The 27,863-nt window shown below is 41.9% G+C and overlaps 2 protein-coding genes across 2 annotated transcripts in view; both read right to left on the bottom strand.

Annotated features, from left to right (window-relative positions):
* lysmd2 (LysM, putative peptidoglycan-binding, domain containing 2) overlaps nucleotides 1–27,863 on the bottom strand; it is a 391,867-nt gene that overhangs the window by 200,892 nt on the left and 163,112 nt on the right. The gene's annotated exons all lie outside the window — the stretch shown is intronic.
* LOC133980236 (uncharacterized) lies at nucleotides 14,714–17,676 on the bottom strand. Its single transcript, XM_062418899.1, has one exon. The coding sequence runs from the start codon at nucleotides 17,609–17,611 to the stop codon at nucleotides 14,714–14,716; it is 2,898 nt and encodes a 965-aa protein (XP_062274883.1). The 5' UTR covers nucleotides 17,612–17,676.

The raw sequence follows: 27,863 nt of genomic DNA, 5'->3' as shown, positions 1-27,863 counted from the left end.
CAGTCGTCAGCCTGCCCTGAAGGCGCTGTTTGCAGTGTTACCTCTACTTCCCCATTGAACTGATGTCAGATTGTCCACAAACTGCAGTCTGTTCTGTTGTCTTTGTCAGTAATGATGTTGCTAAAATTGATCTATGGGTTGTTTGCGTTGTCCACTTAAATATTTCTGGTTGGATTTCAGCTCAAACATGATTATATTTGAGATGCTGACATTTTGAGTAAAGAACAGGGAGAAAAAGAAGTGAAATCCTACTGCTTCTACCTCTGGGGCTGGTAGAAGTCTGCCAATGGCCAGCTTTATCCTGAACCAAGTGGCCATTATTGTAACCATGACAACAACCGTTCCCCAGCCATAACCATGTACATTTTAACCCAAACCATCATCTTTCCCTTAAACTATCCAAGTTGTTTTTGTGCCTAAACACAAACCTAAAACATTAAGTTATGTAAGATTAGAAAACGATTTTATTTTTGACAAGGCAATGTTGTATTGCCGATAGATCAGTGCAGTCAGATGAGAAAATTCTTAAATGTGTCGTTCTGCAGCTCCTATACCAAGGACATTGTACACATCACTTTGGATAAAAGCATCTGCTAAATGAAACTATAAATTGTAAACAAATGTTGTCAGAAATTAAACTGCAGAACAACCACTTATATGCATTTGAATCTGCATCCTGAAAGTGAATAGGAGCTATTTTTTATCAAACCCATGTGTGTGGTTTTAAAGGGTATACTCAAAATTTTTTCTACCCTAGTAGTATTTAGCTTTGCAGATAGTTTTGGTTTTATTTGCCCAGCTTTTGAGAGACTTTCTGCCTCCACCCCAGTAGAATGGAGGCCAATAAAAATTTGTTTGTGGTGCTTGCAGCATTGAAAAATTACATTTAAATATTCAACAGCAACATTTCTTTATAGAAAGCATGTCCCAGATGTCTAATCTGGATAGTCCACCAAACAGTTGTAAATAGTTCTCACTGGAAATACTTTAAATCAAAGAAATGGGGCGATAAAAGGTGATGGGTTTGCAGCAGAATTTTTTAGAACAATTAACTGAAGGACAATGTATTAAATGGATGGATACCATCGAAGGAGAGAAAACATAGGTAACTACAGTTGTCTTTGTGGATTGCTTAGTGAATGTGCAAAGTGGTACAACCAGGCATGCTTCTATATCACCTTTCTTATTGGGGACATTATATATTTCTCTCCTGCCTCAGACGCACAGGGTTAGAGATGGTTCATCTCTGACTCTGAAGGGGCCAATTAAGCCTCCATATGTTTTCTCTCTCTGTCTTCAGCTTCACTCTATGATGTTTGTATCTGGTGCTCATTCTCCACTTCTCTCCTCCTCTTTCACATGCAGTTTCTGACTATAGTGTCCAGTTGTTTATCTGCTCCTGACTGAAAGCAGGAATTTGTCTTTCTCTGCTACATTCTGCCTGTCAGAAGGTTGTTGTCTCAACTGGGCAGCTCGCCTAAGAAAGACAAAACACAATAATTCTCTCACAGAAAGCCGACTCCTTAGCCAAAGGCATTTGACAGACAGAAATTCGACAGGCCAGTTGTCCTGTTCCCTCCTTGTCAGCAGCACTGAAAGATAATATTTTGGTGACATTTCAAAGATTTAATTATACTAATTTTTGTGACAAAAGACAAAGTGATTATATCAGTGTGTCAAGTATATATTTATGTATTTGAGGCTAGAACTGTAATAGCGTTTTAACAAATCTTCTCCTGTTGCTTCCTAATGCACTCTTTGACCGCACATTTTCACTACACACTCATCCTCTATAAGCAGAAAGCCATTATCCTCTCTATATGCAGAAAGCCATTATGTGGCTGTATTGATCATGCAAATGAAGCAAAAGAGCAACGTATGCAAACAGACATGGAGGTCAAGCATTGGCACAACTGACAGCTAGGTGACAAGGACAGTAGGGATTGCAGTTGTGAATGTGTGTATATGCATGTGTGTGCATGCATGCCTGCATATATTAAAGATGGTATCTCTTGAAAACATACTTATTAGTGTGATAGGCCAATTCCCAGAGACACAGATACACATACACACACCAAAGTTTCAAATCCAATTCCTGGAAATGAATGTGACTTTTATTTAAGACTCCTTGTTCTGAGACACCAGTCAGCAGATGATATGTGATGGTTGACGGGTGATGGATGCTGTCACCTTGTGGTGTCCCTGCTGGGATGGAGAAAAAGCGTGAGGGGGAGAGGGCGAGAATTATCTCCGCAGAGTTCCGAAAATGCGAAACTGTGGAAGCAAAATGTCAGAGCTGGGAATTGTGAACAGACGGCGGAGCTCGCATGTGGTGGTGTGCATGTTTAGTACAAGTTTGGTGGGTGTGAATGTCAGAGGGGAGAAGTGTTCTTCCCCCCATGCTACAGATAAATCACATCTATCACACAGATCATCTTATAAGACATGAGATACGACAGAGAAACACCACACATCTGCTGTTGCTTCCCTACGCTAGGGAACATTACCCTCCCGGAGCTACATGGCTGTAATTAGGGTCATAAAACTCCAAGTCCGTTGGCATGAACCCCCTGGTGATACAGATCTGTAATCAGCATTCATATGTCTGACTTTATGTGCCTGGCTGTATTACTGATACCAAATAATGAAGTGATAGTTTTTTTCTATATGGTTCAACTCAAAATGTGATAGCAATACTTGACATAGATATAAAACGAGTGCTGCTTTATGATAACTGCATGACATTGATTTATTAGATTTGTATTGTTACGTATGTCATATCAGTGCATCCTTTGTCATCCTTTGTCACTCTCTTACAAGGATTGCTTGATGCCAAATTGGGTCAGGCCAGAGAGTGCTGCAGAGTGAAAACTTTACCTATAGTTTATAGTTATATTTTAGAGACCAGCGAGTATCAAAAGTGGGGGTTTTTTTTCAAATAATTCTTGTGCACAAACTTTTGTACCCTCTAATGAATAATTTGCAACCACAAATTAGTCAATTGAATTAATAATTCATATCCAATTACTTAATTTGGTCCCTTGAATTAATAATTGTGCCCTTGAACTACTAAATAATGCCTTCAAATTGCTTAATTCATTAGCTTTGATGTTATTTTGGGCGTTGTTTCCAGATAGTTGAACACAGTTCACAGTGTATGCAAAAACTGTAAAAGTTGTCAGTTGTCTGAGAGAATCTGAATGGACAGGATTTGTTTAATGATGGAGACTCAACATAGATGACATTGTATGAAACTGACAATGATGTGATGTATGTAATGCCCTTTCCAAAGTTTTGCACCTGGATCTTCATCTTTCAGGGGATTCAGACTGACCTCTTGTCCCTTCCTTGTCTCACCTTCCTCTGTGTATGTGAATGGTGTGACATGAGTTTTCCTCTGTGTGCATGCGCAGTGTGTACCCTTACCAGGTCCCCATTGTGAGAGAAGTTTGTGTCACTGCTTGGCAACATCTGGAAATTGCTTGATGTCCTCCTGATATATTCTTTTATGTTATCATTGTGATCTATACATTTTTTACTGTAATTTTGCTGTCTTAGTCAGTTGTGTAAACATGTAAACACAATATCTATTGTATGTCTGTACATCAAGGAAGAGGGATCCCTCTTCTGTTTCTCCCTTCTGAGTGTTTCTCCATTTTTTTGTCATATTGTTTGTTTTTCAGACAGTTTTCCTCTGAGGGTCTAAGTATAGTGGATGTTCTATGCTGTACAGATTGTAAAGCCCCCTGGGATTTGTGATATTGAACTATATAAACAAAAGTTGACTTTACTGGAATGACTGATATTTAGTGCCCGAGCGGCGACTGCAAGTCGCCTGGCGAAAGCCCTATTGAAATTGTAATGTTTATTATTATCATTATTATTCTTCCGACATTTCGTGCCCCAATTTCGCCCCTTTCCCAAATGCGAAAATGCTTATACTTTTGCACGGACGTCCGGCCTCATCCGAAATTCGATATTTTTGGGTGGTCGCACATGGTCGACGCAGAATGGCGGAATAGCGCCCCCTACAAAGTCCAAAAATGCCCATAGGGAATTTTGCAAACTTTGTCCTATGCTCACAAAATTCGGTACACATATGTATTATACCCACATATGCAAAAAAGCCTCTTGACCTCATGACCTCAACCCAACAGGAAGTCGGCCATTTTGGTTTTGATTTTTCCCGCCTAAAATTAACTCCTCCCACAGCGTTCGCCCGATCAAGTTCAAATTAGGTACGCAACATCTCCAGACCTAGCTGAGCTTAAGTTGTGCTCTGCGCATCCGTAGGTCAAAGGGCGTGTCTGCCAGGGCTCAACTAACTTTGGCGTGCTCGCCATGTACATACGAGTGGCTCTCACGCCCACATACTTCATCCAATCAGCTTCAAACTTGCTGGACATGATGATGGCTCCGCCCTGAACGTCCCGATATATTAACTTCCCACGTAACTCATAGCGCCCCCCGGTGGTAACAGGAAGTGAACTTAAATTCATGAAAAATACATAGTTAACCCCATCAACTTCATTCCACTTCTAAAACATGCAGAACCAGTTGGTGAAGCTACATTATGAACACTGTGAAGCTACGAGTAATGGCGTCCATGTGGGGGCGTGGCTACCATCAATTCCTAGCCATGAAAATACGTCTGGCTTTTTGATGGCTTTATTGAACACGTATCATCATGAAAATTGATACACAGGTCCAGGGTGGAGACCTCTTCCATCTGATAGGGGTGTCGCTCATGTCGCCCCCTAGTGGAAACAGGAAGTGCCATTTTTTGCATCAACATTGTCCGATTTCCATGAAACTTCACATGTGTGATGAGGGACTGACCCTGAACACACCTGCATGCATCCCATTACTGCCCCCTGGTGGATGAACCATCAACTGCTCATAACTCCCTCATGCTTTGTCCCATTTCCACGAAACTTCACATGTGTGATAAGGGACTGACCCTGAACACACCTGCACGCATCCCATTACTGCCCCCTGGTGGATGAACAATCAAATGCTCATAACTCCCTCTTGCTTTGTCCGATTCACTCCAAACTTCACATGACTGATGAGTGGCCGCCCTGAACACACCAGACCACACCAGACCATATGTGTAACTACCTGTGACTGCCCCCTACTGGATGAACGAAACATTGCATTTTTGGCCTCCTTCCAGGTTTTTTCTCACTTTCTGCTTCACGCCACAGCCCCGCCATGCCTCAGGCCCCGCCATCACCGCTTGCGGCTTTAATTCTAGTTGAAATACGTGTATACACTTTGGATACTTAAAGATACTGGATAGTTAAACAAAACATGCTGTATTTAATGTCCCTTAAATGCATTTAGCTTTTGTTTGCTGTTTCATTGTCAGTGGAATTTGAAGTTAAACAACTGCAAAGGGACAGTAATCTCTCTGTTTAGTTTGTAAAATATGCTGTGAATGTTGTCCTCACATACAGAGGCTGTATGTGTGAGAGGGGAGAAACTGAGTAAGAGATGAGAGAGAGCTGGTGGAGGGTTCCTGCTGACTGGCAACATGAACAATAAAGGGCTCATTGCTGAGAACAGCTCATCACTTTTCAACACACACACACTGGGCTGTTTCACACCTGTAGTTTGGCTCCCTTGGGTCAAACAAAAGGAGGAAAAAAGACTCATTGTTGCCTTTTCACGTAGTAATTTAGTCACTCTAACTTATGACAAATGAACCAGTGCTGTAAACATGAAGTCACATGGACAGTTTTTTTTTGTATATTCTGCATCATCAGCAGTACACAGACCTGCAAACACAATAGAGAGCAAGTCAAGCAGCTGGTTGAATTTATCATCATCAATTTATAATTAATTGATGCCACTTCTTTCCACAATTTAGGAATATTTACTTACATTGACAAGAAGAAAATCCGCCTAAAAAGTTAAAATATTATTGCAGTGATCACATAACTTAGGGAATCCAACACTTACTTTTACCCTCTTTTATGTGAGCATGATTGGCATTGGTGGAGTTGGGAAGGCTAAACTGTGAGGCCCGCTTGGTATTAAAGCAAAGACGGGAGGCTCGGCGAGATTTCATCAGATCCTTTGGATGAAAGAACACACTTGACAGAGAGATTTAAGAAGCCTCCTAATTTAACACAACCTGCAAAACTGAATGGAAACTTGATATCTGTTTATGTAGTCTGTTTAGTCATAACATTCACATAAAACTGCTGCCCTGGATTGGAGAGCAATGATTTTATGTTCAACGGCTGAAATGTTTAATAGATTAATGTTTTAGCTTGGTGATTTTCAGTTACTGTTTGTAGTGACAACGCTTAATATTCCTAAAATACTTAAATATACTGTGATTTATGTTGAAAGTAAATAAAGCTATTGATTAGCGTGACAGTGAAGTCTTTCCCCACAGCATACTGCATTTGGGATTTCCAGTTAAATCACAGCCTGGTATCATAGCAGAATAATTGCATCTCTTCAAATGCAATGACTGTTGCATCCTCTAAACACCCTCATGTGGGTGTTTATTTATTATTGATATTAGCTTTTAAGTCATATTAAAAGATTTAGTTAAATAAATGTAAAACTAATTTCCACTTAAGTGTTTAATCATTTGCACAAACTCAGTTCTTTCGTGGAAAAAATAACTTATTTTTCTTTAAGATAAAATTATTTGCTTGAGTTTATGTGATTATGTGGATACAGTACAGTGCACTATTAGGATATATAGCTCATTACATTTACTGTTAGTTTTGACTATTAGACTAACAATAACAATAGTGGCGCTATGTCACTGTTGTAATAAGTTTCCGTAAAACCCAATGTGCTGAGTTTGCTTTGCCAATAATAACTCTGTGTAGTCAAAACTGAATTTGAATTGAGCGAAAAGTGGGGAGGGGGGCTGAGGGGGGCATGCAGAGGGTCTGAGGGAAGGTCTGACAGTGTGTGGTACCCTAAGGGACTGCAAGCTATCTTTTATTCATACTAATTAGCTTCTGACTAAATTAACTTCCTCCCCCTTCATTTGCAGAGAAAGACATTTCTAATGTGCACCCTCCCTGACTCTCTCTCTCTCTCTCTCTCTCTCTCTCTCTCTCTCTCTCTCTCTCTCTCTCTCTCTCTCTCTCTCTCTCTCTCTCTCTCTCACTCTCTCTCTCTCTCTCTCTCTATCTCTCTCTCTCTCTCTCTCACACACACACACACACACACACACACACACACACACAAACACACACACACACACACACACACACACACACACACACACACAAACATAACTTGAAGAAAGTATAATGTATGTATGCATATGGGGCAAAACACTGATTATGGATAACAGCAGTCCATTATTGTTCCGCCTTTCCCAGTTTGCACTGATTTACAAACACAATCTTGTAGATGAGCAATATTTACACAAATGTATTAGTGTCTTATAGCAGTGCTTACTGTTTCTTTTGTTCATTTTACTGTGTTATGAGATGCTGAAAAGTTTGTATGAAAAGCCATTTAATTTAATAGGATTTCAAGTTAATGTTTGCACTACTTTATTTGGTACTTCCCTAGTTTGGTTTCGAAAACAGGGCACATCTCATTTCATGTCTCTAACTTGTCTCTTCATAACACTATGCATTACATTTGAAAATAATTAGTGTACCCAATCTTGTAAGGATGAACCATGATTTGCATTAATTCAATATATCAATAACTAACAAGACCTATCTGCTAGCAGTGAAAGCAGTGAGGTATGTTTGCTTTTTGAGATGCCAAGAAAATAAATGAAATTAAAATGTAAGCCCCAGAATCTCAGACAATACTGCTCCGAGGGGGCTGATCTAGGGTAAGAAATGTATAAATTAGACAATATATTCAATAAAAAGGTCTTGTTGAGCAGACAGTTGCTCATAAACAGGATGTTAGAGAAACTGTCTCACTCCAAGAGCCAAACAAGGGGAGTTTGAAATCAAGACCAGGAAAAGGGCTGAAAAGATCATAGAGAATGAAAAGGAAGTTCAATCCTGGAAGGAAGACACTGTCAGGGTCACACCTGTTTGGAGGACAAAGACAGGATCTGAGCTGAAAAAGGTTAAGACACTGTGGGACTAAATGTGAGCCGGCTGGAGAAGCAGCCCATGGAAAAGGGCAATGTGATCACAGGCAGCAGGCATGAAATAAAGCTTCAGAAAGACTAAAATAAAGTGACCTTGGTGTCAGAAACAGACTGAACTGAACTATAGACAAACTGAGTGGTCACTTATCTGGATCAGAGATTCACAATAAGCAGGAACCAGTGAGAAAAGAGAATGAATTAGTTGCAATAAAAGAAGAACTTGGATGAGATGATCATTTTGAAATACTAGCTGTTTGGATGCTAAAAGCATGTTTGTGTCTACTTTGGAGGACAGCTATTTCTCTTGTGAGGAATTCACCTTTTGGCAGAAGCAAAGGAAGCAGGCAATAAAAAGAAGTAGAAAAGGGGAGTGCAGGTCTTGTTTGGTTTAGCAACAGGTCATCCTTCCTATCTTCGTAATGTCAAATCTTTCCACTCCCTCAAATAGAGGATGAGCTGTCATCATGGGTGGCACAGTTGTTCAGTAGTCAGCAGCATGACCTCCCAGAAGAAAGGCCCTGTCCTCCAGCCTGGCCAGCTGATTTCCTTCAGAGTGGAGATTACATGTTGTCCAATTGTTCGCCATGGGATTCCTCCCACAGTCCAAAAATGTGCAAGAGAGATGCATTGGGGAACTCCAAACTGCGCTTTGCTTCTTAAAATATTTTAAACAGTTCATTGAATTTCAAATAAACAAAAATTTATCACATCTACCAGCGAGTGCTCTCTGAATGTACTGCATAACATACGGTATGGGTATGAGATAATTCAAAGCAGCCCTGTCTGTTTTGAAATACCAGTAATTCAGTTGGACACAATTTTATTTATCCCTCTAATGGGAGTCATATTCAGTCATTTTACTTGTCTTGCTGGTAAGAACAGGCCAACACTTGGTGTGCATACACGCAAACTCAGGGGCTGTTTGTCATCAAGTGCCTAAAACATGAAAATTAAAAGTATATGTGACATATTTGGCTGTAATTAGGGCCCGAGCGGCGACTGCAAGTCGCCTGGCGAAAGCCCTATTGAAATTCGTTCATGCCCCAACGTGCAAGTGACCCCAAAGTGCAAGTGACCCCAAAGTAATCAAGTAATCAAGTAATCATGTGGTATGGAAGACCCCCGGGGAAAAATGCTATATTGAAATTGTAATGTTTATTATTATTATTATTATTAGGGCCTGAGCGGCGACTGCAAGTCGCCTGGCGAAAGCCTTTTTGAAATTTGTTCATGCCCCAACGTGCAAGTGACCCCAAAGTGCAAGTGACCCCAAAGTAACCAAGTAATCAAGTAATCATGTGGTATGGAAGACCCCCGGGGAAAAATGCTATATTGAAATTGTAATGTTTATTATTATTATTATTAGGGCCCGATCGGCGACTGCAAGTCGCCTGGCGAAAGCCCTATTGAAATTGTAATGTTTATTAGGGCCCGAGCGGCGACTGCAAGTCGCCTGGCGAAAGCCCTATTGAAATTGTAATGTTTATTATTATTATTAGGGCCCGAGCGGCGACTGCAAGTCGCCTGGCGAAAGCCCTATTGAAATTGTAATGTTTATTATTATTATTATTAGGGCCCGAGCGGCGACTGCAAGTCGCCTGGCGAAAGCCCTATTGAAATTGTAATGTTTATTATTATTAGGGCCCGAGCGGCGACTGCAAGTCGCCTGGCGAAAGCCCTATTGAAATTGTAATGTTTATTATTATTATTATTATTATTATTATTATTATTATTATTATTATTATTATTATTATTATTATTATTATTATTATTATTCCGACATTTCGTGCCCCAATTTCGCCCCTTTCCCAAATGCGAAAATGCTTATACTTTTGCACGGACGTCCGGCCTCATCCGAAATTCGATATTTTTGGTTGGTCGCACATGGTCGACGCAGAATGGCGGAATAGCGCCCCCTACAAAGTCCAAAAATGCCCATAGGGAATTTTGCTAACTTTGTCCTATGCTCACAAAATTCGGTACACATATGTATTATACCCACCTATGCAAAAAAGCCTCTTGACCTCATGACCTCAACCCAACAGGAAGTCGGCCATTTTGGTTTTGATTTTTCCCGCCTAAAATTAACTCCTCCCACAGCGTTCGCCCGATCAAGTTCAAATTAGGTACGCAACATCTCCAGACCTAGCTGAGCTTAAGTTGTGCTCTGCGCATCCGTAGGTCAAAGGGCGTGTCTGCCAGGGCTCAACTAACTTTGGCGTGCTCGCCATGTACATACGAGTGGCTCTCACGCCCACATACTTCATCCAATCAGCTTCAAACTTGCTGGACATGATGATGGCTCCGCCCTGAACGTCCTGATATATTAACTTCCCACGTAACTCATATCGCCCCCCGGTGGTAACAGGAAGTTAACTAAGATTCATTAAAATTACATACTTTGCCCCATCAACTTCATTCAGAACCAGTTGGTGAAGCTACATTATGAAGACTGTGAAGCTACGAGTAATGGCGTCCGTGTGGCGACGCGGCGACCATCAATTCCTCGCCATGAAAATACGTTTGGCTTTTTGATGGCTTTATTGAACTCGTATCATCATGAAAATTGGTACACAGGTCCAGGGTGCCGACCTCAACGTCTCCATTCGCTCATAGGCGATCTCACTCGTGTCGCCCCCTAGTGGAAACAGGAAGTGCCATATTTTACATCATCATTGTGCGATTTCCACAAAACTTCACATGTGTAATCACTGTCCCACCCTGAACGCAACCGCTTGTGTTTTGTTACACTCTACTGCCCCCTGGTGGATGAACCATCAACCTCTCATAACTCCTTCATGCTTTGTCCAATTCACTCCAAACTTCACATGACTGATGAGTGGCCGCCCTGAACACACCAGACCACACCAGACCATATGTGTAACTACCTGTGACTGCCCCCTACTGGATGAACGAAACATTGCATTTTTGGCCTCCTTCCAGGTTTTTTCTCACTTTCTGCTTCACTCCACAGCCCCGCCATGCCTCAGGCCCCGCGGTGGCATGGGTGAACGAGGGCCCGCCATCGCCGCTTGCGGCTTTAATTCAGATATGTATTTGCTTTTTTATATACACAAATTCCAAAAAACTCTTAAAGTAAGTAAAGTAAGTAACTCTTAAAAGCCATTTAACAGTGTAACAGACTATAAATCCTGGATATTTCAATTATGTATCATATCAGATGTTTAAAAAAAAATCCACTTTCTTATTGAAAAGAAGACACGGTGTATATACTGTAAAGCTTATACTGCCTAATGAGTTTAGATTTATATTATGTACACGTTCCCAAACTACACTTCTGTGTGTGTGTGTGTGTGTGTGTGTGTGTGTGTGTGTGTGTGTGTGTGTGTGTGTGTGTGTGTGTGTGTATGTGTGTGTGTGTATGTGTATGTTTATGTGTGTGTGCTTTTCAGGTGAGGAATGAGCTTCCTTGCTGACTATATAGAAATATAATGAGATACTGACAGAGGCAGAAGTCAGAACTTTCAGTGGGATCAATAAAGCACAGAGCATGAATCCTCTATGTGCTGTATCGATGACCTCAGCTGACCCTGAGACGTAAAGGGCATGTATTACAAACACCTGGCTATCATTTCACAATGCCTTTATCAATGAATTATCACAATGCCAAACTTTTATATACAATACTCTCAAGTATAGTCTGATTATTTAAGACTTCCTGAGAAATGTTTAAAAGTGCAGACTCTTCATACATTTAGCACTGGGGGGAAAACACTCTTTATCTTTCTTAAATATTAACCGTTAACTTCAACTGTCTGGCTTAGAATCAAGAGGGTACATTACATATAAAAAATGAAATCTTACAAAATTTTGACTTTGCAGACATAAGACTTAATTTTTACTCCACCTATTCAATTGCATAAAAAGGTAGCTAGGTTCAACATCCAGGAAAACAAATGTGATCACCAGATTTTAGACGATGGGATCCCGTGCCCAGCTGAAACCTCTTCACTGTGTACAATCAGCAATCGTAAATGCTCACTAATTTTCACTTTCTTCTCTCTTCAACCTGGCCCAGTGTCAGACCCCTCCTCTCTTCCGTTCTTCATGCCGACTGGCAAACATGCTGAATTCTGTATTGCGCTACTGGTGTGATGAAGTTGTATTAGTTCATCATTCTGTAAATGAGCTTACAGTGCACACATGATTACATCTGTGCACATGAGCTGTAGAGTGGCGCCTCCACTCTTCCTCTTAGACACCCTTGATCATCCAGACAGATATCCCCAACCCCAGCTATTCATCAAACCACATGAAATCTGCCACACATGCATACATGCACCCACAGACCCTGGCTTGCGACCAGTAGCCCCCAGGTCACAGATGTCTGAATGTGGGGGGATGACAGTAATGAATATTGAGTAACTGGAGTGATGTCTTTGCCATTCTGCCTCATGCCCCCCCCCCCCCCCCCCCCACACACACACACACACTTGTACCCCCCAGCCCCTTTACCACTGTCTCAAAGCCAACCTCATCCTTTTCCTCCAGATGGCAACCTTTGGTCCCTCCGGCATACCAGAGTCATCAGGCCGGAAGGATTTCCCAATTACTAACATCACAGTTGAGAAGATGGCTTTTGCTGTTATTTCCAGAAAAAAAACACAAGACTGAAAACATCAGATGTTTCTATTACTTTGGCAGGACTTGTGGTTCCTGTCGCCATGAAATTACAAAGGCTGATAATAAATTAACTCTAAGAAGTCACAGTGAATTTGTAGTTTTTTCTTCATTTCTGACATAATAAAAAGCCCTTAAACTATCTGAAGAAAAAACATATTTAACAATAATAAATCCTACAAATGTTCTGCACAAATCTGTATCCACTAACTTTTTCTCAGTTCACCACCTTCATAAGACCAATGTCCTCCATGCACCCTAACCACCATCCAAAGATCTGGAGTCGTTGGACAGAGCTCAAGTTCCCACTCTGTTATTTATTCCTTGTAATAATGCCAGTCATATGTTGTAAATAATGTCTGTATCACTTTGAAAACTACAGGGCAGAAAAAGGGTAAACATCTTAATTAAGCCCACGTACCATGTAAGCCCACTTGCAACTTGTGAGTCAAATCTAGAAAAAAAATCAAAAGATCAAAAAACTTCCACATCATTTTTTGCTGTGGTATGTTCCTTCCAATTAAGCTGTTTGTTACATAAATGACACTTTTTTATTGACACTTCTTTATTGTTGGCCAATCAGATATGTCAATTTTGAGTTATCGAAGCACATGTGTGACATGTTAGTGATTTTGGTACTGAGAAGATAACAATTGTGTACATTTCTACTCCTGTTTTGGGTAATTACTAATTTGGTATCAAAATATAAGTGATTATTGTTTTGAATAAGATATATTTAAGAATCTTACTTGAATTAGACAGGTTTAAAGAGGTTTAAAGGGTACGTTAGCAACCCATTAAGCCAATGCTGGACTTTTGACATGTCTTGACAAATTAAACAATATAAACATTAGACTGAATGAATTATTCACACTTCAAATGAGAGATTAGACTTCAATTTTAACTCAAATGTTCTCACTTAAATTGGGGCAGTATATATTAAAAACGTCTCTAAAGCGGATTTGGTGGGCTTAATAGGAACACTTAAACCTATCAAAATCCTGAAAATCATAGAAGTTTGACTTGGTTATGCAACACAAGGTTGGTGGTTTCTGGTGCTGTTTTTATGCAGAAATCCTTTGGGTCTGTACAAGGCTTTTCCACTCCCCTCGGACCGCTATTAGGCTGGTTGGAGTGATGTGGTGCCAGAGGCCTTAGTATGAGCTACTTCACACAGGTCCTCAGAGAAATAACAGAGCTTACCTCTCTCTAACTCTTTCTGTCTCACTCAACATGCTGTCAGCCTTTTAACTTTCACTTTCTTTCTTTCTTTCTTTCTTTCTTTCTTTCTTTCTTTCTTTCTTTCTTTCTTTCTTTCTTTCTTTCTTTCTTTCTTTCTTTCTTTCTTTCTTTCTTTCTTTCTTTCTTTCTTTCTCTTCTGTCTCTCGGTTGTGCTCATTCCTATTCTGGTCCTTCAATCATCTCTCCCTTGTCCTATCTCTTCATGTCTCTCTTCCTGGCTTCCCCATTTTTTGTTTGTGTTGTTTTTCAAATTCATTTGAATAAACTGCCAGGGTTGAAATGAATTATTGATTATGGTGCAGACTTTTAGAGGGTGGGTAAAGTCCTGTTAATCACGCCTTGCAGTAGGTTATAGTATTTTTTAAATTAGCAATGGAAACAACCAAATCAAATTATCATGCTTTTTAATTATTTGATTTCAAACTTTTAGATCACAGCCATGCTTCCCTGCTTGTCTGATGGATCTTTGACCTGTTGCACATACCATGTCAATATTTATCAAACAAGAGCTTTTCTTTTTTCAGATTTGTGTTCTGCTTTTGAAGAGATGTCAAGCTGCTTACACCTCCATCATACTAATACAATCCCCAGAAAGGTTATTTTGTCTTTCATGTTTGCAAGAAACATCACCTGGATGCGCTGGGACGCATCATCAGTGTTGTAACCTGGGGTCAGCAGGTGTTTCGGGTCTCACAACATACACCCTCGCCCAGGTGACCCGGCCGGGGTTGATCAAGCCCCAACCTGCGTCCCAGCAGCGACCCACGGATCAGCCCTCTTTATCCAAAGCCACCTTGTAGCTTTCTCTGCGGCTTCGCTTGCGGATTTAATGGCCCTCTTTTTGGCTGCTCCTGTCACGCCCAATCGAGAGAGGACTTTGCAGAGTGAACGTCCTGCAAAGCCTCTGCAGCCGACCTCTATGGGCTCGTAGAAAGTTCTCCAGCCTCTGCCCCTGCACTCCTCCACTAGTTCCTGGTACTTGGCGCGTTTCCTCTCATTAGCTTCCTCTATGCGCTCTTCCCAGGGCACTGTAAGTTCCAGCATGATCAGGTGTCTTGAAGCTTCGGAGGTAATGATCATGTCTGGCCGGAGTGATGTTGCTGCAATGTGTGCTGGGAACTTCAGCTGCTTTCCCAGGTCGACCTGCAGCTGCCAGTCAGAGGCTGTGTGGAGGAGGCCTGTTGTTGTCTGTGGACGAGCGTTGGGCTTCTCTCCAGCCTTCACGAAGGGGATTGCCCTGTTCGGAGCTTGATGGTGCTTGCTGGTGCTGATGGCTGAGGCTACACTTTCGGCAACTGCCTTAAGCACCTGGTCATGGCGCCAACGATAGCGGCCATCTGCCAGGGCCTTTGGGCAGCTGCTGAGGAGATGTTCCAAGGAGCCTCTTCCAGAGCAGAGAAGGCAAGAAAGTGTCTCGCTCTTCCCCCAAACCTGGAGGTTTGCTGGGCTTGGCAGGGCATCATAGACTGCTTGCACCAGGAACCGGACCCGATGGAAATCTGCCTGCATGATGTTTGACCAGGTGATCCTGCGCTGCAGCGCACTTTCCCACTTAGTCCAGGCTCCCTGCTGCCGAAGTCCTACCACTCTGCTCACTCGCTCTTCCTCCACACCAGCTCGAACCTCTTCCTGGAGTAGATGGTGTCTCTCCTTGCCCTGGGTCTTGCTAACTTGGGTCTTCGGGAAGTAACCCAAGCCTGCTCTACCAGACGCCAAGGTGCCCACCAGTGCCTTTTGTCTAAGGCGTGATTCTGCAACTTCCACTGCCTTGTCCGCCCTCCATTTCCTTCCTGTCCTGACCTCTATGCCGGCTGTTGACACTTTGCAGTCCCTGGAGTCCCTGTACTGTAGGGCTTCTCTTGTGCGTGCTACCTTGAATTCTTCAGTGAGGCCACTGAATGGTAGCTGCAGTGTGTTACTTGTCCCATACAGTGCTGCGCTGGAGAGGCTGCGTGGAAGACCCAGCCACTTCCGAAGAAAGCCACTGATCTTCCTTTCAAGGGACTCCACGGTTGTCATGGGGACTGCGTAGATCAGGAGTGGCCACAGGACTCGGGGCAGGATGGAATGCTGGTAGATCCAGGCTTTAAATCTGCCAGGTAGGCCAGACTTGTCAACCTTGGTGAGCCAAGTGCCGAGCTGTTGCGAGGACTTCTGGATGGCGACGGTGTCTTTCAGGCTTGAGTCAAAGAGCTTCCCCAAACTCTTTACCGGCTGCTCTGTGATGGATGGTATGACCGTTCCTGAGATTGAAAACCGGAACTTGTCAGTCACCTTACCCTTTTTCAACACCATGGACCTAGACTTAGAGGGCTTAAAACTCATCCTTGCCCAGGTGATGAGTTTCTCAAGTCCTTGTAGGATCCACCTGCTCCCTGGGACCGATGTTGTCGTGATGGTGAGGTCCATGTATGCTCTTATCGGGGGCTGTCGTACACCATACTTGGTCAGGGGTCCTCTGCATTCCACCTCGGCTGACTTGACCACCATGTTCATGGCAAGGGCGAAAAGAACAACAGAGATGGTACAGCCTGTTATTGTTCCTTTCCCCAAACGATGCCAGTCTGATGTTTCTGACACAGAAGTGACCCTCAGCCTGAAATTATTGTAGTAATCCAGGATCAGGTCCTTGATCTTACTGGGAACATGGTGGTCGTCTATTGCGAGCTCGACCAGCTTGTGAGGTATAGACCCGTAGGCGTTGGCCAGATCCAACCACAACACTGCAAGGTCTCCTCTGTTTTCATGAGCCTCTCTGATGAGCTGCGTAACTACACCAGTGTGCTCCAAGCAGCCGGGGACTCCAGGAACTCCGCCCTTCTGGACAGAGGGGTCGATGTAGTTGTTCTTGAGGAGATACTCGGTCAGTCTTCTGGATACGATGCTGAAAAACACCTTCCCTTCTACACTCAACAGTGAGATTGTCTGGAACTGGTCGATGTTTCTCGAGTTCTCCTCTTTGGGGATCCACACTCCCTCCGCACACCTCCATTGGTCAACAACTCTACCTCTTCTCCAGATCACCTTTAAGGTCTTCCATAGGTGCCGGAGAAGCTCTGGGCAGCGCTTGTAGACGAGGTAGGGTACACCACTGGGTCCTGGAGTAGATGATGATCGAGCTGCCTTAATGACCTCCTCCACCTCCTTCAGGCTCAACTCCCTCAGATTGAACTTTGTTGTTGGGGGGGCGGGGTTGATGACGGATCTGTTGGCATCCAGATCTTGTTCCCTCATTGGGTCGCTTAAGGAGTCCTGGAGGAAGCGATTCACTTCCTCTGTAGAGCACTCGAGACGGCCGCTGCGCTTGTCCCCAAGCAGTCGCTTCGTAAAGCCAAAGGGGTTGGCAATGAACGCTGCTCGCTTTCTAGCCCTCTCTTTTCCCCGCCTCCTGTGCCACTCTGCTCTGCGAAGGGTCATCAACTTCTTCCACAGGATGTTTTTCTGTTCTGCCAATGCCTGCTTCTCCTCGTCAGTAGATTTCTTGTACTGCTTCTTGAGGGTTCGGAGCTCTTGACGCAGTTGGTGTATTTTGGTGGCCCTACGGTTCATGGTGTACAAGGTGGTCTTGGTGCTTCCCTTTTCCATCTGTCCAAATCTCTCTGAGGCATAGCTGACTATGATTGTGGTCATTGTGTTAAGACGACTGTCAACGTCTCCTTTAGCTGTTGCTTGGATGATGCCGGACACGTCCTGGTCAAACTGCAGCCACTCACTCCGTTTGTTTCATAAACACACCTTCTCTGTTTTTTACAAAGTGATGCAGGTGAGGAACAACCAAGCCCTTCCCTGCAATAACAAAACGCTGTCTTCTTAAGCTTCCTCTCTAAAAGAAATCCCTGTCTTGGAAGGTATATATATTGTCAAATATGCTTCCTTTAAAGAACATTAGATCCTTTCAGCTCTTTCCCCTTTGGATGAACGCACTAGTTATCATTTTATTCCAGCACACCAGCATTACAAACACCTTAGTATCTCCCCTCAGACAGTGTACAGAAACAAATAGAGTTCCTGGGACTCAAAGTATTTCCAGAGTGCATCCTAACAAACATCCTTTACATTTTAATCTGACCAGGTTTACTCATTTTGCACCAAGCTGTTTTGTTGTGTGCCCCAGCGTCTTCAATTTATTCAAAGACTACGGCTTAATTTCCCATTGCCATTGATTTCTAGCCCAGCCACAAGGCAGGGTAAAGAGCATATTGATTCACACGTTCTCTCCTTCTTTCACCCTCCTCTCTGACCAGCTGATGCAAACCTGTGGTACGTTTGAGGTTGGGTAGAAAAGAGAAAGAGATGAAGGAAGATTTGGAAGGATGTAACTAGGGAGGGGGCAGCTGTAACAGTGAGAAATATGGCCATGGATGAGAGAGGAAGTTTGTGTGGGAGTGGGAAAACAGGAGGGTTGTGAGCGAGATATGTGATTGTGTATGTGTGTATCTGTGCATGTCTGTATTTTTTAGGAGAAAATAGTAACATTTCTACCTTTGCGACAGAGAACTACACCAAATTGTCTTGGAAGCTTACCATGGAGTGTTTATTTGGGCAGGTGATCCATATTATGCAATTTCTGTGGTTTTGACACTACAGAAATTTGACACCTGCACCCACCTGCCTAAAATATTTGTGTCTCATCTTCTTTCATGTAACCTGCTGTGGAGTAAGAGCATATTCAAAACCCGCTTCAGGAAAAGACGTCAATATACAACTATGCAAAGTTTTACGGGTATAAAGATGTGCAGTCACTGTCGGTCTAAAATGGTTTTACTAATGCTTGGATGCCTGCTGTGTGGTATTCATGAAAATAACCCACACACTCTGTAATCAGATATCTACATAACATACATTCAAATACCGTGCAAACATCAAAGTGATAGATTTTCATTGATCAGATATTTCCCAATGCCAGGACCCATCTACCCAATGCACCCTTTATACCTAAGCACAATGGCTGCAGAAAATAAATAAATAAATAAGCAAAAGTAAATAAATAAGGAGAATACTGTTTTTATATTCCTCCTCTTAAATATCAAACAAGGAAAGAAAGTGGGGTAAGTAATAGAGATTTGTTGTGGTTATCAATGAATGATGATATATGTACACAAAACATTATAAATCTTTGGTAAATGTTAATACCACTAAGCCCAAGTCCATGAATAATGTTCATATTTAGAAATTCCTTTGTGTTATTTACAGCTATGGACATTGAAAAGAGCACATAGAAGTCCATTATGGTTGGTCAGATTTAGTATGTTTTCTTTTGCTCCTTCCTCCCTTCTTAAAAATGTTTAGGGGTTCCCTAGTGATTTAAATGTGCAGAAGTGTACAATAAATGTTGCCATCGTGGTTAAGACTAAAGAAAATATACTGAAAAAAGGTTGGCTATTTTATGACTTACACTGTCTCTAAGGTTTCTCTATTTGTGGCTTTCCTGTTGCAGCTGTGGGCAAGGTGACAAACAAAACAAAAGAAACACTGGCTGAATATTGGAAGGTCTATTTTAAGATGAATGGCTAAGGTGAGTGTGCTAAGTCTGTTTGAGAGTATGTGTGTATGTGTGACTAAGAGTGACTCAGACCCTATACAGTCAAGTACAGGTACTCACCCATTAATGGGAAAGTTATCTCTCTCTAACACACGCTGACCTTCACTGACCTTCACCACCAGCTAATTGGCATAGTAGGCTCTAGCTTTTACAAGGCTGCAGTCAAGTATGTGCGCATGTGTGTGTGTGCGTGTGTCTGAGCTTTCAAGTTTAGAAGCTGAGAAAACACCTGCACCTGCATCCTATGCCAATTACCTCACTTAACCCTCTGTTGACCTCTTTCCCACTTCCTCTGTGCAGGAGCACCACTTACTGTGAAGCCTCCTCCTCCTCCTCCTCCTCCTCCTCCTCCTCCTCCTCCTCCTCCTCCTCCTCCTCCTCCTCCCCCTTTTTCCTTTATCCTCAGTCTGCCACCTCTGCCAATTCTAGCCCCTCCTTCCTCCAGTCAGTCTTCATTCATTTGCCTTTTTTCTTACATGTGGTAAGTGTACTTGTGAATCTAAGTAAATTTTTGTGCATGTGTATGCATGTCACTGTAATTTAGGGTCTGAAATGAAAAGGAATTCAAAGCATCAATGCACTTCAAAGGTCTTGAAAAGGACAGTGAATTAAATAGTAGGGGTCAGAAAATGCAAGAAGGAGAGAACTTTGTGCATTTTCACCTCAAATATTTATGCTTATACATCCACCATTCCTCATAGGCCACTTTCTGAGAGAGCCAAAGGCTGGGGAATGTTTCCAGTGTTCTGGGTGAGGAAAATTGAGCCGTTTTGAAACAGATCAAACAATGGAGTACTCTGCCTGAAGCAGTCGAAAATGTGTGCTTCACGCAACCAGCATTAAAAACAAAATGCTGACCCTATGCAAACACAAACTGCTGTCATCAAAAAATAGAACAACCAGTGTTGCAAAGAAAAGGAGAACAAAAAATCAGTTTGAGGGGAACACAGAGTAAGGAAAACAGCGTCATCCTCTTCTCTTTGGCCTGTTTCTGTGTGTTTCAGTGGGAAAGAAATGTAGGATGAGATAGATAATGATTTTCAAAGAGACTCCAACCAATCTTGCATTGTAGATGTTAAAAAAACCAAACAGAAAATAATACATGTATTTCTTAGCCCTTAGGGTGCGACACTGAGTGGAACAGATGTGTTTATACATCTGCGTACTGTATGTTTGAATGTGGCAGAGGTCTGTCAGTAAATCTAGAAATATATATCTTTGGGATAAGATGTGCATGGCAGTGTAACCCCATGACAATCATTCAAACTCTGCAACAGCATTAAACAGCATGAATCAATTCAGTGGAGTGACTTCATGTTAATTAATTGTTTTTCTTGTTTTCCCTTTTGAAACAGGAAATGATCAAAGTTAATGCAGCCCAGCTCTTGCCGCATTGTATGTCTCCCTAAACAGCACACGTCGCTTCCTCACTCTGTGAATTATTCAGTCCCACCTCGGGCCATTGTCTATTGATGTTCCTACAGACTTCCCCAATGCACAACTGACAATCCTGACACTAGCCACATTTAACAGCCCCCCTCAATCATCACTATTTTATCATGTGGATATGTCTGTTTTAATATTCATACCAGTGAAAGCACATCAAAGCAGGATGTGCAGTGAGATAATTTGATATTCTCCCCCAGATGTTGTAAAACATTGCAGGGTGATTAGCATTCTCTGGATGGAGCTAAATGTAATAATCATTTTATGAAGCTAATACATCAGCGCTTCAGTATTACAGCACGTTAAAAGATACAGCTACTGGCTAAACATATGTTCCATTGACATATGCAAAAAGTAATTGAGACACTGAGAACATTTTAAACATTTTAATGATGCAAGTTACGCAGCCCACTCTAATTGCCCAAAAGCACTGAAAGTGCACTCTTCTGCTATTCGGCTTCAAGTACTCTTTTATTTGATTTCTACAGGCGTCACTAGATCATTCTCTGATGTTCAAATGGTTAAGCCCAGTATTATCTCAAGACCACCCCCTGTGATTGGTTTCTTTTACACTGCCCGTTAGAAGCATTTGCTTAATGTTCACAAAAAGTCCAATGTGTCTGTGCTATTTAGTACAAATGCAACATTTGGTCTGGAACCTCTTTCTCTTGCTATTTCACAGCGTGCTGAAATGAACAGCCCACTAGCAGTACAGTATATTGTAGAGCTGAGCACACGCTGGAAACAGGGTTGTTTGGCAGTTCAGATGCAAAGCACAGATTGAAACTAAATATGTGAGTGTGTGAGTTAGTCACACTGTTAGCATCTATTATTATTATTACCTAACTGGCTTGTTCCTCACTGAAGGTGAGCAGCTGTGTTTCAGGATGTCTCTCTGCAGGTGCAAAGCCCACACATACTATGGACAGGAAATTACAGCTTTACCTGGGCCAGCACTCACCTGTGCTCCCGCCTGACTCAGCCCCTGCTGCCCTGCGGGTGAGAAACCCTCTACAACAGTTCTCACAACAAGCTCCTCTCCTCTCTTTCTCTCCTCCACTTTCCATGTGTTCCCTTTTCACCTTTTCTCTTTTCCTCCTGATGCCTTTATTAGCATCCTAATTTTCCCACCTTTTAACAAACCTCTGCAGCTCTCAACAGGCCTCCTTTGTTGGAGTCAGCACTTTTTTAAATACACATACACACCACAAATGCCACACTCACAGAATTCAAATATTTCTGGATTTGATATATATACAGAAGATAACCTTGGAGCTGTGTGGAGTCCATGACTCTGTCGGTGAAAGCAGAAGAATGCCAACTTCTGTATTCTGCCTCACCTTGGGTGTTAGATACATGTTCAATTGACCCTTCATATCTATTCAGCAAAACAGAAACAAGACTAAGTTCCAAAGCCAAATTAAATAGTCTATTTTGCACATTTCACAAGTTTTCGAGTCAGAGTCATTAGCTTTTAAAGCTATTAAATTCACTGGTATTGATTAAGAACCCCATTCACATACCACAGATGTAGAACATTATGGTCATTTTGTGCATTGGGATCAACAAAGGTATTAATGAATGCTCTTTTGAAAAGTGATTTACAATAAAAGAATATACACTGTCTTAACACAGCACCTCTGGCAGGTAGTTACAAAGTCTAGGAGCACCAAAGGCAAAGCTTCAAATGCCTATTCTTTGTAATCTATATTTTTGGACAGTGTGCAGTGCACTATTAGCCTCAATCTAACTGACACTGCATGTGTTATAAGATTTGGTGCAAAACCAGCCATGCCTAAGTCAGTAAACTGTCTCATATTGGACACAAACAGACACTGGTACCTAAGGCAGGAATTCAGAGACTCTAAGGAGAAAGGATAAAAGCATTAATGTCCTCTATCAATTCACAGGGGAGTAAAAACAGCCTAATACAGGAAATATTCCTCAGTTAAAGTAATGAGATGGAACATCCTCGACTTCTGAAAGCTTACATAAGCACCAAAAGTACACCTGTTACTTCTGCAACTTCATTTGGGGAGGCAGTGATCCAAGTTCATGGTCACTCATCTTTATTAAGTTCCTACAGTAATTAGCCTAAGTGGTGTTGGCTGTAACAGCATGTCGAAGGATTACTCCAAACTTAATACATTTTGCATCCCTTTGAAGATTGGCCTCTCGCTACAGCTGCCATTGATGTTCACATTATATACCATACAGTAAGTTAAAATGACAGTTACATGCCATTGTGTTCTATGTAAGCAATAATATAAAATACAAACTTAATCAATGCAGAGTTTAATAGAATCAAACAGTAAACAAGTTATGAGTGAAAAGTGCAGTAGTTCAAATCAATTAACATACAATACCAGTGAAAAGTGTGGACACACCTTGAATGAGAAGGTTTCTCTAAACTTTTGACTGGTACTGTATATCTTTGACAGAAGTTAAGTTTTACTCTCAAAAGAAGAACAAAGCAGGGATACTAATCCAAAAATAAGACAGATTTTTACCAGAAATGGAGTAAGTATTGAAGGGGGATTTAGGCATAATCAAATAAAAGAAAGCTACTGTGTATATCATTATCAATTGACTGCAGTATGAGTAGCAGCGCTAACAGCACAATCACCTTGTTTTCTTTAAAATACTCACTGTCTTTTGTGTGTGTGCCTAATGGATTGAGCTACAGTTCACATCTTAAGGCTGCCAAGGATGAGCTCTAACAGTTTGTCAGCGACCTTTCTTGGCTTTCTGTCTGATCAAAGCCTCCACTCAGCAGCACCCGCTGCTGCAGGTCCCAACCCTCTGTCCCTCTCACTTGATGTAGAGAAGAACAAAGGCGAGCTAGGGAAGGACAGACAGAGGAGAGGAGGAGAGGGAAGAAAGTGAGGCTAGAGAGGGAGAGAACAGGGAGAGGCCATGCTGAGAGGTCATGTTTGATGAGAACTGTGGATCTCCTACAGATAGACAAAGAGAGAAAGGTCGGCTCAACTCAGCCAAATAGAAACACGAAGGAGGTGTTTAGAGGACAAAAGATGAGGTTGAAGTGTTTGGAAGACTGAGGAGGAGGAGGAGGACAAGGGGAGGAATGAGACAGGAGGGGGACCCATCGGACAGGAATAGCAGCTCCAATTAAGATTGGTCACCAGATAAACAGATGCCTTGTGTGTGTTTCTGTGTGTGTGCGTGTATGTCTTTGTGATCAGGAGTGTTTCTGTCAGAGAATTAGTCAGAGAATGTTTACCACAGTACAAGAATGTGCATTATATTTGTGTATTCATCCATCTATTTGTGTTTACAAGTGTCCATGCATGCATTTGGGAGCACTGATACAAATGTATGTTAATGTTTTTTTTTTTGTATGTTTACATGTGTATGTGTGGGCTTGCAACTGTACAAAAATGTGCACATAAATGTGTGTACATGATAGTTTATTTGTCTTTTCTGAATGTCTGCATGTGATTGCATGTGATTGCATTTTTGTGCATGTGTGTGTGTGTGTGTGTGTGTGTGTGTGTGTGTGTGTGTGTGTGTGTGTGTGTGTGTGTGTATGTTGATTAGCCTTGCAGTAATTAAATCCATTGCCATCCAGCACATCCTCATCGACCTTGGTTGCCATAGCGGTCACCAAGGGGATATTGACAGTCAGATCTGGTTGTTGTGGGTGTGTTGTACAGTATATCAGCAGACGATCCAATAGACACCAAACTGATCAACTGTGCACTTTTTGTGTTTGTGGGATGATGATAAAGTAAGAATCTGTGTGAATTAGGGGAGATGATAGAATGGGTACAAATGATGAAGAATTTCAGGGATTTTCTTCATCTGTTGCTACTGGATACGGTTAATCTTTCAGCCTCATGCAAGGAGCAGGGTAGAGTGACAACACCCCCACTGTGTCTCCATCTTTCCTTCTCCAATGTCTCTGTCTATTGTTGTAACTGTCCTTGTTTGTCTTTGTTTTTGTCTGTGTCTGTCTTTTTCCTTTCATGTCACTTAGTATAGCCAGAGAACCACACCACTCTTGCTAGGTGAGATACAGTTTGTTTTTCTCTGCTTTTTCATTATTCTACCTAATCAATACAAGATAAACAAGATAAACTATTTAGGATTTCTTATTGAATGTGCACCTAGACATGCAATATAAACATATTTTTGCATATTTATAAAGGGATTCATTCAATTTACTGTGCCTTTAAATTGTATTGTTTGAAAAACTAAAAAGAAATTCATCATGCCATTTCAAACTGAGATGCTTATGTCAGCATGTAAATTTGGCAGTCTATAAGCATAATCCAACCCCCCCCCCTCTCCCCCCCATAACATCCACCTGCTGAATGCAAGCTTTTCTGCTGAACAAATTTAGTATTGTTCATCTCCACTCCACAGTTTATGAACTACTTATTATCTGAAAAGTGCATACATACTTGTTTGTTTGTCTTGACGCTTCCTGCTTTTCCCCTGCCACCTTCCTCAGAAGACTCTCAGTTGGTGGTTCGATGTGTGCCACCAGGTAGATAATTCCAGGAAGACAGGTGTATGATTACCTGGTGTTGCACTGAACATCACCACCTGTAGGAGGTAGCAGCAGAGCAATAGCAGCAACTGATGAATAGTGCATGTTAAATGTGCTACGCTTATGATTAATTAAAATTAAAATGTTGTAAATATGCAAAGATATTTCTTGACAATATGCATCTCTGCTATTTCAATGTTTTAAGGATATTCTGGAATATCTTTTTCCCATCTTCTTCAGTCATCATCATCATGCCAAGTCTCATTAGTGACTCAATGTTTATACTATCTCCCCTTGGTGCTAGCTTTCATGCAGTCCAGATAATTCCAAGTTCCTCCCTTTTTATACTTTTTATATCCCCTCTTTCCTACTTCATTTCTCTCCATATTCTCCATCGATGTCTCAACAGCTCTCAGAGGTCATTTTCTTTTTTCTTCAAGGCTCGTTGGTCACAGAAAGGGATCTGTTCTCACTGCCCACCATTCTGGGACCTTGACAACCTGTAAGGACAGACTGCAATTGTAACTTTATTCCCTCTTTGACAGGAGATATGAAGGACAGGGAGGGTAAAGGCCAATTCAGATCAATGATTCGCAACTGGATGCAACTTGCAAAAAAATCCCAAGACGTGTGAAATGTTCTAAAAGTGAGCCGTTCGCATAAAAGCAACCCACACAGACACAGATGACCGTTTCCATAGCAACAACACAATGGCATACCCCATTACTTCTGCATTGATGCATTGTATTAAGTAGATTAGCTGGATTTTTGTTTGTTTTTGATAGCCTATAAATAAAATAAACATTACCACTATTTGACTGGTGACCAGTGTTTTGTTTAATGTTAGCTAACTTAACTGACAAAATTAGTGTAACATTAATGAAAAAGACGTAAAAGCATAAGATTAGTGGATCTGCCTGTCCTTACTGTCCTGTTGTGGACCAAAGCTCAATGTATTATTTGTTTAATATGTTTTCTAACTGTGTTAGCTCCCCGCACTGTGATTTGTTGTATGAAATATTAATCAGCATTACAATCAGCACACAACCACATTACGTTTATAACAGGGAAACCCATCTGTGGTGCCACAGTATGCAAATGTAATCATTTAGAATTAGTTAGGTGCACATTTGCATACAGATGTGTAATGCAGCGCCCTAACAAAGTGCCTAGTTAATTGAATTAACACTGACAGTCTCAGCGGAAAAGTGCTGAGCCAGCAATAAGGTTCCACTGTTGCAGAGCAGGGCAGCAGTACGAGTAAAGACTCACCCCGCAGGGAGGCATATATATCGTTATGTTCCTCCTGTGGTCGTTTGGGAGGGCAGAGCTGTCAGAATAAGGCTGGGCTGGGACTTCTCTCTGTTTCAACATCCCATTGCCATTATCGCTCTTTACAAGTACCTTTACTGCAGAAACACTCGTCGTCCTCTAACACCCTTTTGTTCACCCCTTGTCCCTATTCTCTCGGGTAGGTCCCCTTTCTGTCCAGCTACTGTCGGGCCTTTGTGACCAAGAAACTAAGAAGCCACAAGAGCCAAAAATGTAATCAGAAACTAAACTTCATTTAACAGCATTTGTGTTTGCATTTGCACTGCACCAAATCATGATAATTAGGCAAATTAGCCCGACAACAGACTTTGAGATGTAATTTTTGCATGTGATGTGACAACACCAAGATCTATCTTGTTCAAGGGCAACTTTGAGGAGACATGAAAAAAAGATAAATGAGGAACACCCGTACAGTCTAAAGAAACAGAAAGCTGACACACTTCTGTTGCTGCTACACTGAAGCATTATCTCTGTTCTTTCCCATGACAACATGACACTTTTTTTCAAATTCATCTGCTTTGGTGAGCTTTCTGAAGATCTCAGTCTTCAAGGGACGTAACACTCCAGTTTAGTGTAAATAGAAGGACGAAGTGAGGATGAAAAAAAGATGTTGGATGCGATCTCAGCTTTAGTCTCCACTCTTGCTCGTCTCCTCACCCTGAATCTCCCAACCCACAGCTTTTTCCTCCACCAGAACATCCTTCTGTCACCTCAGGGTCTGCTCTCACCTCCCTCACTCAGTCATGTTAGCCATTCACACTTGGCCTGTGAAATCACACTCTCTTCACAGGGGCTCTTCAACACGCCACTCTCTCTCTCTATCTATTCCTGCTCTCCCCCTTCGTCTCTGTGAATTTTAATTGACTGAACAATTAATCCATCACTATTTCTCTTGCCTGTAGCAAACAGATGGGACACTGCAACTCTCTCCATTTTCATTGTCCCTATACATCTAACCCTGTCACTGCTGCTGCATCATCAATCTATCTACCTGTGAGGCACACCCTGTCCCTCTATCACCTGTCACAACAGCCCACAAATCAAAATGG

The sequence above is a fragment of the Scomber scombrus genome, chromosome 1 (assembly GCF_963691925.1).
Source record: "Scomber scombrus chromosome 1, fScoSco1.1, whole genome shotgun sequence".
In the NCBI taxonomy this organism is placed as follows: domain Eukaryota; kingdom Metazoa; phylum Chordata; class Actinopteri; order Scombriformes; family Scombridae; genus Scomber; species Scomber scombrus.
Note: the sequence above shows the minus strand (reverse complement) of the source record. Positions and strands in the feature narration are given on the sequence as shown.